Genomic DNA, 13,880 nt, shown 5'->3' on the forward strand with positions numbered 1-13,880 from the left:
CCTTCACTGGCCCCATCCCTTTCCCTGAAGTGCACTGCAGGCTGGACAGGGGATGGGTGCTTGTGCAGGGAGTCCTCTCTAGGAGTAGGTGAGATGGAGGGGCCAGTGCTGGTGGTGGGACACTGCCCCTCCCTGCTCTGTGCCCAGACACGTGGCTCAGACACGGAGCTCCACATCTCCAGTGCTTGGTGACAACAACCCATGGCAGGTGTGACAAGGTGTGTCAGGTCTATAGCTGCCCCCATAGCCTGGGACTGCAGCATGAGTGACTCTGCAGATGGACAGGGAGGGTCAGGGCTGCCAGCTGGGCAACCACTCAAGCGCATCAGTGAGAGCATCACATGACAAAGCAGCAGCATTACCTGCCCAGCTCCCCACCAGACTGATCTGTGCAGCTGGGGACTCTGCTGGGTCACTGGGCAGGATGTGCAAGCCTTGGGTGCAGGAGTAGGTCACAGGGTCTCAAAGTTACTGTGTGGGGACATGGCTGGTTTTTGAGAAAGCTTAAGGCTGTGCACTGTTGGTATTTTGGGGTTTGGTGCCATGTGACATCAATACTTTGGCAATTGATGTGGTGTGGTCTGCTGTGAGCTGCAGAGGGATGTGCCCAGCCCTGCAGGGAAGGTGCAGGGCTGGCAGCAGAGGTGGTGACATTCCATCTGTGTTCACTGAGATGTGGCCTAAGGTGGCTGGAGTGGCACGTGAGGATGTTTGGGGAGGGGGCGAGGTGAAGTGCTGTGGGGAACATGGCCAGACAAAGCCCTGTGGTGCCTCCTCAGCAGGAGGAAGAGCAAAGAGATGCTAATAGTGATGCCAGAGTCTATAGGAGTGGACTAAGGTGACAGGCAGGAGGCCCAGGAAGGTGAGAGCTGGTTTAGGATGTGAGGTGCAGAAAGTGGGCTCTGCACTGGCTCAGGGTCTTGCTGGTCCTGTCCAGGTTTCAGATTGTCTCAGGGCCATGCAGGATGTTGGGGAGGGGCAGAGGGCAGGTGAGGTGGAAAGGGGGTGTGGGGAGTTTGTGCCACTGTGATACTGGTTGGCCCTAAGAGCCAGGAGCTCATGCCCTCAGAAAGCTGGTTGGTGTGGGGGAAGTGATGGCTACAGGATGAAGGGGTGGCAATACTGAGTGCCTTGGTCGTCCTCCTCCTCCCCTCACTGCTGCACCATTTTGCAACAAGGGTGACAGTGGCAGTCGGTGTTGAGGTGACAGGCAGGAGAGAGGGGACAGAGAAAGGGGGCCTGGCAGTGAGCAGGCACAGAGCAGGTGAGTGAGTGACTGCAGAGTGGGCAAGGGCTGTGGGTTTGGAGGGAGCTGGGCACCAGGGGCGTGTGAGCACTGGGCCTGGTGATGGCTGTAGGGGCTGGGTGTGTCAGTGTGGGGGCAGCTGAGGGAGAGGAACCAGGGTGGTGTGGAGGACCCTGTGCCAGGACCTGTGACTCAGAAAGGTGCTGCGTGTGTCAGCAACCCTCAGTGAGTCACACTCACACACTCACACACACACACACACACTTCTCCTACCTGTTCCTCCCCAGTGCTGTGCCAGGCTGGCCTGTCAGTCTGTCACTTGTGTGTCACTGCCTTGTCTTTGTGCCATGTGCCAGCCTGTCGCACACTTTCAAGATGCCTTGTGCTCAACTCAGTGGCTTGGACAATCTGTTAACGTGGCTGCTCTAATCAAACACCTGTAGTAGGTGCATGTGGCATTGTCTTTGTGCTGTGTGTAGTGTGTAGCTCAATAAACATCTGCAGCATGTGTCACTAACTGACTAACCCGCTCCTCTCCCTGCCTGGGGCCACGACCAAGGGCAGCCTGGGCTGAACAGCGAGGCTGGGGCGATCAGCACGGAGCAGTGCTGCCCTTACAGCGGCAGTGCAGGCAGGGGGCACCCGGAAAGGTGAAAGGTGTGCCCCAAAGGGTGTTCGGGATGGTGACTGACGAGACTCGTACCTGACCAGGGGGCAGTGGGAGGGCACGGGAGCGAGGCCCGGCGGGCCCTGGGGGTGCTGCACGTGAGCAGGGAGGGCCGTACGCCCCTGGGAGCGGCTGAACGGGGCTCTGGATGCTGGAGGCCCATCGTACGGGGCCATGACAGGCGTGGGCGGGGGCACGAGGGGCTGGAGCTCCCACCTGCTGGGGGCGGCCGGTAGCGGCGGGGCGGGCGGTGGGAGGCCGGGGCGGCGAGGCAGGCGCGGGCACAGCCGGTGGCGCTGAGCTGTTTATTTCCCCGCGGTGCGGTGCGGTGCGGTCGGGTCGGGGCCGCGCGGGGTCACTGCGGGAACCCGCGGGGATCGGTGCCGGTGTCCGCCAGGGGCGGGTCCTGCGGGGCAGAGAGCGCGGCGTGAGCCAGGGGCGGGGCTCGGGGCGGAGGGAGAGCGGGGCGGGGCGGGGCGTGGCTCACGTGCAGCGGTTCGTAGTCGGGGGCGTGGCCGCCGTACAGCGGGTTGGGGATGGCCACGAGCGGCCGCTGCGGGCGGGGCCTGGCGGTGCGCGGGCCCGCGCGCTCCGGCCGGGGCCGCGCCTCCTCCTCCTCCTCGTGCTCCTCGTCCCCGCGGAGATCGGCCTGCAGCGGGAGCGCCGGGTGGGCGGCGCTGCGGCACCGCGCCGGGAGAGCCCCGCCCACCCCTTGCCCGTTGTCGCCCACGGGCTCCCCCTGGCGGCCCGCCCGCTCACGCGCAGCCACCCGCGCCCCGCGCCGGGACCCCCGCGCCGGGCCCGGCCGATCCGCCCGACCCCCCGGCTCCATCCGCCGCCCTCGCCCCTCGTCCCGCTCCCCAGCTCGCCCGTACCTGATAGTACCCGAACTGCCCCTGCTGCCGCCGCCTCCTCACGCAGTAGTAGGCGGCGCCGGCGCCGGCAAGCAGCACCAGCGCGAAGCACAGCGCTGACAACGTCCCCGTGGCCACGGAGCTCGGCCCCGCACCGTTCACCTGTGCCAAAACAGCGGCCCCCCCCCCTGACGACGCTGCCCCGGCACAGCCATGGAACCGCTCCGCAGTGGGGCCGTGGGCAGCCCTCCCAAAATGAGCCGTGCCAGGAGCAGAGGACAAGGCCAGTTCTTGGGATGACTCTGTCACATCATCCCCAGCCCCAGGCCTGATGCCAGCCCTGTTCGTGCCCCAGACTGACCTGGCCGAGGTGAACAAGGGGCGGTGGGATCCTCAGCGGCTCTGCTATCACGTGAATGATGCCATTGAAAGCTATGATGTCCCACTCCACAATCATCGTGTCATTGATCCCCTTGGCGTCCTACAGCACAGGACACAGATGATGTCACCTGCCCAGAAAGGCTCCCCATCATTCCCTGTCTCAAAAGAGATGTGGTGGAAACTTGTGGTGTTTTTTGCCCTCTGCCAAGGCTAAACGTACTGAGTGCTTTGTACTGTTGCTTGCTGGGAGCTCTGATACATGGAGGTCGTATCCTGACTGGGATGGGATGATGGTGCCCGTTGTGAGGTTGAAGCTGAAGAGGATGACATTGCTGGATGACACGTGGAGCTTCAGTTCTTCTCCTGTCAGTGTCTGAATAAGCATCAGTGCACAGGCGTGAGAAATGGGTGAGCTGGTCTCTCCCTTTCCCTGCTACTGTGCACCCCCCCAGCCAAGCCCAGGCTCTCTCATGGCCATAGACAGCTCCATTGATAGATAGCACAGAACTGTGCAGAGCAGAGGGGATTTGCCATCCTTAGGATTGTCAAAGCTCAGCTGGAGAAGGGTCTGAGCATCCTGACCTAAATGGCTCTTCTGAGGGAATGGCTGGGCTGGAGACGTCCAATCCACTGGTCCTCTCTGACCCACATTCCTCCTCCTTCCCCAGGCTATTTCACACTGTCATGCCAGCTTTGGTGACACCTGCTGTCCTCTGGGGCCCTGATAGTTCATCCCTGCTTGCTTACCTCATTGTCTGCAAAGCCAGAATTCAGAGGGGCAAAGAGAGTTTTGGGAGCAGAGACATCAGACAAATACATGAAAAAATCCAGCCCTTCTTCTGTGTCATTGGCAAAATTCAGCAACATCTGGAAGAGATGGGAGATCTTCCCCATCAGCACATTGCTGGCAGCACAATGCCATCCCCTTCCCCAGCCCAGGAACCCCCAGCCCTGGAAAGAAACCCTCTCTGTGTCTGTAGCCTCTACCTTGCAGGCAGCCCAAACCCCAACTCCTCCCTGTCCCAGCTGACCCCTCCCTCTGCCTGGCTGCTCCTGCAGCACCAGGAGGGTGTTGCTTACGGAATAGAAGGTGGAGAAGCGGTCCTGGTCTGCGAGCACATCGGGCAGTTTCCCACTGCACCAGTACCCATCTCCCACAAAGCCGTCACGGCAGCTGCAGGTCACGTCTGCAAAGGAACACCAGGCTGTGACTGGACTCACCAGTGCTGGCTGCACCAAGCACCTTTTGATCTCTGGTACCCTCATCACCTTCCCTCTGGACATGGCCATGGGGAGAGGGGGTGTGCCCACCTGCCCTCATGCTCCAGGGCAGTTCCCTGCCTGCTGCCCTGACACAGGACTGTCCCCAGGGAAGTGCTGGCACCCTCACCCTTCTCCCGGTAGCAGAACGCATCCCAGGTCTCACTCAGGTTGCTTCGGAAGCCGTAGTCCACGATGCCCACACGGCTGGACCCGCAGCTGGGGTTGGGGTAGGCTGTGGGGTATCCAGCTGTGCCATTGTCCAGCCAACCCACCAAGCACAGATGGAATCCCATCTAGAAGAGGAAAATCAAGGATTAGATTAAAAATAGCTCTGTCCCAGATTTTCTGCCCCAATGAACATTCCCATTGTGCCTCACCCACCATACCCCCAGCACCCAAAATGTTGGGCATGGTCAAGACCCACCAGCCCTCCTGTTTCATGGATGTAGATGGAGCAAACGGGGCCTGGCTAAGGGGTTGAGAGGTCACCCCCCCACATGTCACCCCTGGGCTGGCCCAGGCCCTGGGAGATGCATGGCCTGTCCCAGCCCCACAGGGGACAGAGCCACCCCTGCCCTGACCTGCTGTGCTGCTCCCAGCTGCTGGAATGTGGCCAGGGAAGCGCCTTCTGCAGCACAGGCTGCCTGAGCCTGCTCATAGGTGAAGTCATACTTTTTTCGGGGTGACTGCAGGTGAAACACACCCATGGTCTTATCTGCAAAATACCAGAGCCCAGGAGCATCAGTATAGGACACACTGAGCCACCTCTCTGGGCAGTCACCTGGGTCCCTGTGTGACCATGGGCAGCACTGCTAAGGAGGGTGGGATGTGGACAAGGTACAAGTGAGGGAGAGGCTTCCTCTGAGCTTCTCGCCTTCCACACGGGAGCCACTGCCACCAGAGGCCACGTCACATGCAGCAGACAAGCATGGCTCACCCTCCCCCCATGACATGTAGGGAAAAGGGAAATCTGAAAACCATGCCAAGCTACAGAGATGAGCCCCTGTCCCCTTGGCCATCCCACCCTGCAGGTCTCCTGAGGGGAGCTCCAGGCCAAAGGTGGAGGATGAGGGAATATGGCCTCTCCATGGAACAGCATCCCTGGCCAGCAGGGCTGAGCACACTCACCGTGGAAGTGCAGGTCAGTGCAGATGGCCTCCCGGTGGCACTGCCCATTGGCTTCCAGGCACCGGTCCGTGGGGGGCACCACCTCTGCCAGGCACTGGATCCCGTCACCAACATAGCCCTGCTTGCACTCGCAGCGCCGCTCGTTCTGCAGCACAAGGCAAGGGCGGCAATTGTGTGAGTGCAAACGCACTGGGGATCCTTGCATCCCTGTGGGGATGGGGATGAGCCCTCAGAATGCCTCTGCAGCCTGCTGAGGCTGTGACAGAGCTGTGAAAGGCCACATGGCCTTGTCCTACCCCCACACCCAGGCAATGTCGCATTGAGTCCTTGGCACGTGCTTTTTGTTTGAGTTGAGCTTTGGGGTACATGGCTCCTGACTCTTGCACTACAGCATGCTCCCAATCCTATCTTCTGGCCTGTGGTGATCAGCTCTGGTTCTTCTGCAAAAACGGCCAGCATTGTCCTTGAAGGACCATCCAGGAGCCCCCAGACCAGCCCAGGAATCACACAAGAGACACAGCTTTTGCTCCCTTAGGCAGAAGAGTTCGGGAAAACGGCCTCAGCTCCAGAACTGTCACAGCAGCACAGCCCCTGCCTGCTGGTAAGCACCCGCAGGATGAGCACAGCACCTGAGGGCACGGGAGAGGAGGGGCAGGGGACTGCAGGAGGGGGGACACTGTCACAGGGCTGTCCCCAGGCACCCGGCTGGGCGCTGTCCCAGGCACACGGATGTCCCCGGCCCTCGGGGCTGCACTCACCGGGCCGGTGCTGATGCAGAGGGCGTGCTCGCTGCAGTCCCCATTCCTGCCGTCGGCACAGCGGTCGATGGGCTCGCAGATGTAGCCGTCCCCTCGGTAGCCGGGGCTGCAGGCGCAGGACACGTTCACGCCCGTTTGTGAGCACTGTGCGTGCCTGGCGCAGCCCCCGTTGTCCTGGCTGCACATGTCGATCACTGCGGGAGGGCAGTCCTGGGTTAACTAAACCATCTCATGAGCTGTCCTGGGGCTCAGCCTGGCTGTCCTGCCAGCTGTCACCCCAACGTAGCCCATGCAGACGGTCACCTGCTGTCCTGCCCCTTGTCCGCCCCACCCCTGCAGCCCATCCGGGTGCTGCCCGTACCTGAGCAGGTTCTCCCGTCCCCCTCGTAGTGCAGGTCGCACTCGCAGAGGTTGCCGGCGCGGCAGGCGGCCTGGGCGTGGCACGGGGGAGAGCAGGTGGGTGCCACCACTGAAACCAGAACACACCCGGCTCACAGTGACCGCAGGGCTGTGACACGGGCACGGCTGCCACCACCAGCCTTTGCCCCAGGCCACCCACCCCACATTCCCACCACTCTCCCTCCCCCCGTTCTCTTCTGCAGGTGCCTTGCCCAAACACAGAGGTTTGTTACTCCATCGAGCACACCTCAGGTGTTCACCTCAGCCTCGAGCCCTGCCTGGAACACCTCTGAGCTCAGGGACTTGCTCATAATCCAGTAGAGCTTTTCTCACCCGCCCCTTCCTCACCACCCCAACCCTTGTGAAATTCAACAGCATGTGGCAGATCTTGGGATGAGCCTCACAACTGAGACCTCCTTTTTGGAGATCTTTCTGAACAGCTGCTTGAACTACCCAGCTCCTGGGAAAGCAGCCACGTGGCAACAGGTCCCAGGGACCAGGAGGTGGGTCCCAGGGAATGGCTGAGCATTCCCTCACCCAGTCTGGTTTCACAGCGCTCCCCAGTCCAGCCCTCGGCACAGAAGCAGAAGCCGTCGCCGTGCAGGCCTCCATTGCACACACCATTCTCAGTACAGTTGCACTCTGTGAGGAATGGACAAACACAGCATTTATGCCTTGGTGGAAGGGCCCTGGGACAGCCATGTGGCAGAAATGTGGCATTGTGGGCAGGTGTGAAGGTGGGCACAGGAGTCTTACACATCCCTTCCTGCCAGTCCTGGCCCCCTGCCACACACCCCCATCGCAGAGGAAGAGAAGCCCCTGAACCCACAATACCCCATCAGTCCTCTCCCCTGGGCATTTCTGGAATGTGTTTCTCACTCTGAAACATTTCGAGACCCCATGAGGCCTGGTTTGGGATGGGAGGATGGAGAATTCTCTTTTCCCTCTCTTTGCTTTTGTCTCACATGGGCACAGGTCCCTGCTGAGCATGTCCTCTTTCTGTACAGGGTTCACCACAACTTCTGCATCCCCCAGCTCACAGCACAGTGAAATACTTTCTCCCAAACCAGGGCTCTCAGCTGTGCTCGACAAACGAGGAGGGGTTTTTGGTGCTGTGGCCTTATCAGCCGTGGGCAGCGAGGGGGTGAGGCCAGCACTGCCCTGTCCTGCCGGCGCGGTGCCCCAGCCCCGCCCAGCCGCGGTACCTCGGCATTCCGGGCCGTATCTGCCGGGCGCGCACAGCTCGCAGCCCGTCCCGATGAACTCCTGGCTGCAGTTGCAGACCCCTGAGCCGCCAATTTTGTCATCGCAGGTCCCACGGTTGTTGCACGGCGCCTCCAGCCCTCCTGGGCATGCTGCAAATGGGGCACCTTAGTGAGGCTCTGGTGACAAAGGGACGCTGTGCTGGAGGGCCCCTTTGCCCCGTCCCCCCAGACCCCCACACCAGGTGCCCTGAGCTGCTGCTCACGGGGTGCTCGGACCACAGACAGCTCAGCAGTCTGGGCACTGAGTGCTGGGGACATCCCATGACCGGAAAATTTAGAAATGAGGACAAGAGGGGCAAATTTGGCACAGCTTCCAGCCTGGGAAGAAGCCCTGCTGTGGTGTGCTAGGTCAGTGCTGTCCTGCCCCACACTAACAGCAGACTCGCCCAAGGATGTGAAAGCTGCCCATGGCACAGAGGGCAGATGCCAGGGACTGGCATTGTCAATGTCTAGAGGTGAGTGACATGTCTGACAGGTACCCCCAGCAGCCCTGTGCCAAGGGCTCATTGCAGAGACAAGATATTCTCCAAGGAAAGGGAACTTGTTGTCGTAATCTCAGGGTATTGCTCCCTGTACCCTCTACAGGCCGGGGCTCCCTGCCTGGGGTTTTGCCCACCCTTCTCCAGGGAAGCACTGTGGATGTCGGGTGTGCTGAACCAGCAATGCCACCTTCCCGCAGGGGACAGGGCCGGGCGGGACAGGGTGTGCCTCTTACCCCGGCAGTCCCGGCCATAGTGGTTGGCACAGCACTGCGGGACCCAGAGGCTGGACACGCAGCTCCTCCTGCAGCCTCGTCTGAGAGGCCCCCTGGAAGAGAAGTGTCTCCTGAAGGGGTCCCACGGGGAGTGCGGTGGCCAGGCCGGCCGCAGGAGGGAGTTGTGGTGGAACAGGAAGGTGTTCCTCAGCAGGTGGTTGCCGTAATAGTAGCAGCGCCTGGTTTCCCCCTGTGAGGAAACAGGCAGAACACAGGGATTGCCTCACTGGTGACTGATAACTCACCCTGACTTTTCTTGTGCCACTCATTCAGTTTTATGGCAAGCAACAGAGGCTTCCTAAATGTGCTGGTGACAATGGAGCCCCAGAGGAATCTCAGGGACACTCCAGAAGCCAGCTGTGAGGAAGGGGTACAGGCACTCCTCCCAAGGCTGCTCATCATGGGATCCCTGAGCCACTCCCAGGCTGAGCTTTTGTGCTGTAAAGCACCCAGAGCCACCCCCAGTGCTGTTGGAGGGACCCTTGTGCCACTGTCACTCTCACAGGACTGACCCAGCAAAGACCCCTGGGCCCATATTTTTCAGCCCAGCTCCTGCAGGACTTGGGGCAAGGCATGGACCTTGTGACTGAGCCAAGGCTCGCCACACAGAGGGGAGCCTTCCTTGTGCTGCTAAAACATGAGGGGCACGTGGGGGTTGTCACCTATGGGCCTCCCTGGTGACAAAGCTGTAAGCTTTACCCGTTGAACGGAGCCAGCAGGGCAGGGTGGCTCAAAGCCACAGAGTCCACAGCTCTCTGTAGATCCCTGTGGAGGGGAGAAAGAAACCTCACAACAACTCAATACATGCTGCTGCCTCTCTTGGCTGCTCAGAGCTCTGCCAAGGAAGGGCAGCAAGCCCTCCAGACATCCCTGTTCCCAGGCACAGGCTGCACGTGTGGCCCAGATCCCCATTCAGCCCATCCCAGGTGCTCACCGGCAGCTCAGTCAGGGTGAACTCGTCACACCGAGATCCCAGATCTGGTGGCTCCAACAATCTATCAATGCCATAAGCAATGCCCCCATTGAACTCCATGTGCCTCTGGATGATTGTGGCGTCGCCGTTCCCCACCAGAATCTCCCCCTAACAGAGGAAGAAAGCAACTTGTGATTCTGGCACATCCTACATCCTGGCTACACCACCCAAAAGTGGCTCAGTTTGGGCTGCCATGGCTTCTTAATCACTCCAAGAGCTCCAAAATCTCTGTGCACATGTCCTTGACCACCCTTCCCATTTAACACTTTTCACAGCCACCTCTCCTAAGGATGGACGTGCTCTTCTGTCCATGCAGCACATGCTCTCTGAAGTTTGTGGCACCATGCAGCCAGCTCATTGTGACATTGATGCGCAGGTACCAGACCCCTGTGCACTACCCTGACAGCTGGCCACGCCTTGTGCCTCTCTGCAGCCCAGCTGTAGCCAGGGAAGGGGGTGTTCCAGCCTGCAAGCACCCCAGCTTTGTGTCCACTCCCTGCCAGAAGCACCAGATGCCCCATGGCCATGCCCAGGGACATTTGCTCCATGGGAAGCCAAACCTGGAATCACCAACACTCACCACGTGGGCTTTGCTGCAGCTGAATGAGATGGTGGAGCCGTGCATGGTCCGTATGGTTTCAACCTGGGGCACGTTACCAGCAACAATCTAAGAGGGAAAAGAAGAACGTGAAGGAGAGACTGGCAAAACTGGCAGTTCATGTAAAGACATGGTGAGGGGAAGGGTCAGTGGCCAGCCTCAGAGGGGTGTGATGTGGCAGTCCCTGCAGCTGGTGTGGGTGGCACGGCACAGCTGTGCTGGGTTAGCCCCAGATTCCTGCACAGTGAGAGGCCAGTGTGAAAAAGCAGAGCCTGGCTTTGCTCAGCTGGACTCTCCCCTTGCTCATACCCCTGTACACAAGAGCCTGTTTGTGAGCCGTGCAGCTCCCCAGGAGCTGATGACAGAAGGTTTCAGCTCAGCCACCAGAGGTTCACCATGATGCTGTAGGCGCCTCAAGTGCTCAAACAGCTTTGGGTCTTCTCAAGACAAGGGATACACTGTGTGCTCTATGGCAGCAGGGTATTTGGCAAGGTCACTCTGACACAGCCACAGCAGACAGGGGCACCTCGTGTGGCCCTGGCAGCCGTGTGCTGCCCCGTTTACCTTGGTGTCCCTGATGATGTGTGCTTTGAGGTAGGAGGCCAGCACGTCGCGGTGCTCCCTGCGGTACAGGAACTTCTGCCGGCTCTCCGGGAGGGCGCTGAAGGCGGCGTCCGTGGGCCAGAGCAGCGTGAGGGGTCTGTGCGCGGGGTTAGCGAGCAGCGGCAGCAGCTCCGCGTCCTGCCCGACAGCACAGCGACACCAGGGGGGAGCCCCGAGCCCACCGTGACCGAGCCCCGGCACGCAGCACCTCCCCGGGGCAGCAGGGGCAGCGGCTCACCTGCAGCAGCTTGCTGTAAGTGCTGTACCCAAAGGCCTCGGCCACGTCCGTGATGTTCTGCTGCACAGGGAGGAAAGCAAACAACTGACACCCAGGGTTCCCCATTAACACAATTTTATCTCTGTCACCATCGTGCTGATGGTTTGGCTTGGAAAGGGCTGGCATTCAGCAGCCACCACTTTTCTGATTCATCCTGGATAGACACTGCTATGGTAGGAGCTGGGATGAATTCCAGCACTCTTGTACTGCACAGAAAATATGTTATATTCTGTAAAATGCAGGCTCTACAAGCCCCTAATGCTTGCTTAAGGAGTCACAGAGAGACATTGGCAAACTCATGCTGCAACCTGCTCTGTGCTGGAAAAGGAGTGTAATGGTTGGCACGGGACAAGATTCTCCCGCCTACATCCAGAACTGTTGTTCCCTCATGATGGAAAAGGCTCCTTATGTTCCAAATATCCCACAAATGCTGTCACCTTCACAAGCCAAATCTGTGGCCTCAGACAACCCCTGGGCAGGCAGGGACAGGGAGGAAGAGCAGCCCAGGCAGCTTCGGGCTGAGGCAGCTCTGCTGGGAGAGGGATCCTGTCCCTGAGCTCAGCACAGCCCTGACAGCAGGGCACGGCTCCAGCCTCACCTGGGAGAGCTTTGAGATGTTCTGGCCCACCAGGTCCCTGGGAATGAGGATCTTGTTGATGAAGTGGATGACCCCGTTCACACCCACGATGTCACTGGTCAGCACTGTGGCTTCCTCGTTGAGAGTGATGCTATTCTGAGAGAGAGGGGACCTGCTGAGGCCTGCACAGCCAGCACCGTGCTGTGGGCCCAGGCAGGTCACCTGCCACAGCCACAGCGCCTTCACACGACAGGAAAAGTGACATCCTCACAAATGGGACTGCAAAGGGAAGTACCTCGTTCACTGTGATCTTTATTTTGTGGCCAGATAAAGATGTAAGGGACTCCTGGCCTTCCAGGTCAGTGGAGAGCAGCTTCTGGCAGCCCACCATGTGGTGGCGAAGCAGGTCCCGGAGGAGGCCTCTGCTCTTCCACTCCTCAAACTGCAGACAGAAAACAGAGTGAGGTCACCCCAGGGCACTTTGCCTTGCACACAGGGCCCCCAGCCCCAGTGAGGGAGACCTGGACTGCCTCAGTTCCCTCTGACTCATCCTTGAAGGGAAGATGGTCCCCCCAAAACACACTGAAGGCACAAAACCATTGGAGAGCTTTGGGAAATTTCAACCAGCTTGACTAGTCAGTGATGGGGTCAGGATATTCCATCACACTGACACCAAAAAGCTGCCATTCTCTTATTCCTGAGAAGGAGTAGTAGGTCTGTCACAGATGCATGGGAGCCTTGTTACCAGCCCATGGTAACAAAAAGCACCACACAGCACTGATCTGGCACAGTGCCTCTGAGGCCCACAAGATGTCATCTCCAACAAGAGGAGATATGTCCACCCCTGTCCAGGCCGTCTCCTCAGTGGGATGCCTCCAAACACCTGCTTTTACAATGATGGATGTATGGGTATGCTTTTACCTCTCCATGATGCAGCCCCTTAGCCTTGGTTCACTGGGCAGAACAGTCCTGGGGGACATTGCCACAACTGGAGCTGTCAAACACCCAACAGAGTTGGCATGGGAAGGCACTTACCACTGTGGTGTTTCCTATGAAATCTGTCTGTGGGACGAAGATGGTGAAAGGCCCTGCCCCACTGAGCTCTTTGATGCTTTCTGCCTGTGTTAGAAGAGCATTTGTGGGAAGGGAAGCAGAAAATATTGTTCCAGTTAGCAAGACCCTTTGCAGAAAGCCCTAGGTGGGATTTACTACACAGAGACAAGGACTAAGCTGTCACCAACCTGTATCATCCTAAAGAACATGGATGCATCTGGAATCCTTCCAAGCTCCTTAAACAAAGGGAATCAGCTGGTGTTAGCAGGGTCCCTTCCACTGGTTCCTCCCCAGCCAGCACAGTGACCTGCTCCTTCCACTCTGGGTCACTCTCCCACTCCAAGAGACCCCAGTTCTCCTGGCACACCAAAGTCATCTGCCCTCCCTCCCTCACCAGCTCTGCAGGCACAGGTGACATGGATGGTGCAGTGAACTCTGCCTGCACCATTCACAAGTGCTGCAGGATGGAGTGGCCAGAAGATGAAAGCTGGCTGATCCTGCAGCACCTCTCATGGGTAACTGCCCTGTGCTCATGGGTCACCTCGAGTGCTTCACAAAATCTCTGCTTTAATCTCACTGTGCTGCCACTGCCAGTTCTGGGATGCTGTCCAGAGGGCAGATATACCCTAGGAGGCAAAGGCCCTCTCCTCACCACAATGACTTTCAGAGGCACACACAGTCCATCTCTTTTCTCATGGCTCTGCTGTGGGCACTGCTTTATTTGCCACTGCCTGAAAAGGTCACCAGCTTGCCCAAGGAGAGCCATTGTACTGCAAGAGAACTGAACATAGACTGCTGCCCTCCAGGCTGAGTCCCAATCCTGGCATGGCCACAGGGGACACCTGCCCTCTTCCCACTGGGCAGAAGTGAGTTGCCTTTGCAAAAAACAAGATCACTCCCATTTGTTTATGACATGAAGCAAGCCTGGAGGTATGACCAATGTTGCAGACGGCAGTAGAGTGTTCCTTCCCTTTGGTGCAAAGTCACTTTGCCATGATTCTCTCCCATAGCTGGCACACCAAACACACCTATGATTTATGGAGAGGTTGTTCAAAGCACCTGTCTCCTCTCCCACACCACACAC

The 13,880-nt window shown here is 59.0% G+C and overlaps 1 protein-coding gene across 3 annotated transcripts in view; it reads right to left on the reverse strand.

Annotated features, from left to right (window-relative positions):
• The window catches only part of STAB1 (stabilin 1), a 53,875-nt gene continuing 39,995 nt past the window's right edge, over nt 1–13,880 (reverse strand). For 2 of the 3 annotated variants that reach the window (XM_030956537.1, XM_030956538.1), the window contains exons 47-70: nt 12,985–13,032; nt 12,779–12,862; nt 12,039–12,185; nt 11,765–11,899; nt 11,128–11,187; nt 10,851–11,027; nt 10,269–10,355; nt 9,650–9,796; nt 9,415–9,480; nt 8,677–8,905; nt 7,902–8,051; nt 7,234–7,338; nt 6,659–6,766; nt 6,298–6,491; nt 5,540–5,684; nt 4,993–5,126; nt 4,539–4,704; nt 4,229–4,335; nt 3,896–4,015; nt 3,369–3,521; nt 3,129–3,248; nt 2,789–2,929; nt 2,401–2,562; nt 1–2,319 (exon numbers count right to left, since the gene is read on the reverse strand). In XM_030956537.1, the coding sequence (XP_030812397.1) occupies nt 2,269–2,319; nt 2,401–2,562; nt 2,789–2,929; nt 3,129–3,248; nt 3,369–3,521; nt 3,896–4,015; nt 4,229–4,335; nt 4,539–4,704; nt 4,993–5,126; nt 5,540–5,684; nt 6,298–6,491; nt 6,659–6,766; nt 7,234–7,338; nt 7,902–8,051; nt 8,677–8,905; nt 9,415–9,480; nt 9,650–9,796; nt 10,269–10,355; nt 10,851–11,027; nt 11,128–11,187; nt 11,765–11,899; nt 12,039–12,185; nt 12,779–12,862; nt 12,985–13,032 (3,036 nt within the window). In that variant the 3' untranslated portion in view covers nt 1–2,268. The remainder of the gene's footprint in view (nt 2,320–2,400; nt 2,563–2,788; nt 2,930–3,128; nt 3,249–3,368; nt 3,522–3,895; nt 4,016–4,228; nt 4,336–4,538; nt 4,705–4,992; nt 5,127–5,539; nt 5,685–6,297; nt 6,492–6,658; nt 6,767–7,233; nt 7,339–7,901; nt 8,052–8,676; nt 8,906–9,414; nt 9,481–9,649; nt 9,797–10,268; nt 10,356–10,850; nt 11,028–11,127; nt 11,188–11,764; nt 11,900–12,038; nt 12,186–12,778; nt 12,863–12,984; nt 13,033–13,880) is intronic. The other variant, XM_030956539.1, reaches the window with a different exon arrangement.

This window comes from Camarhynchus parvulus, chromosome 12 (genome assembly GCF_901933205.1).
Source record: "Camarhynchus parvulus chromosome 12, STF_HiC, whole genome shotgun sequence".
NCBI lineage: Eukaryota > Metazoa > Chordata > Aves > Passeriformes > Thraupidae > Camarhynchus > Camarhynchus parvulus.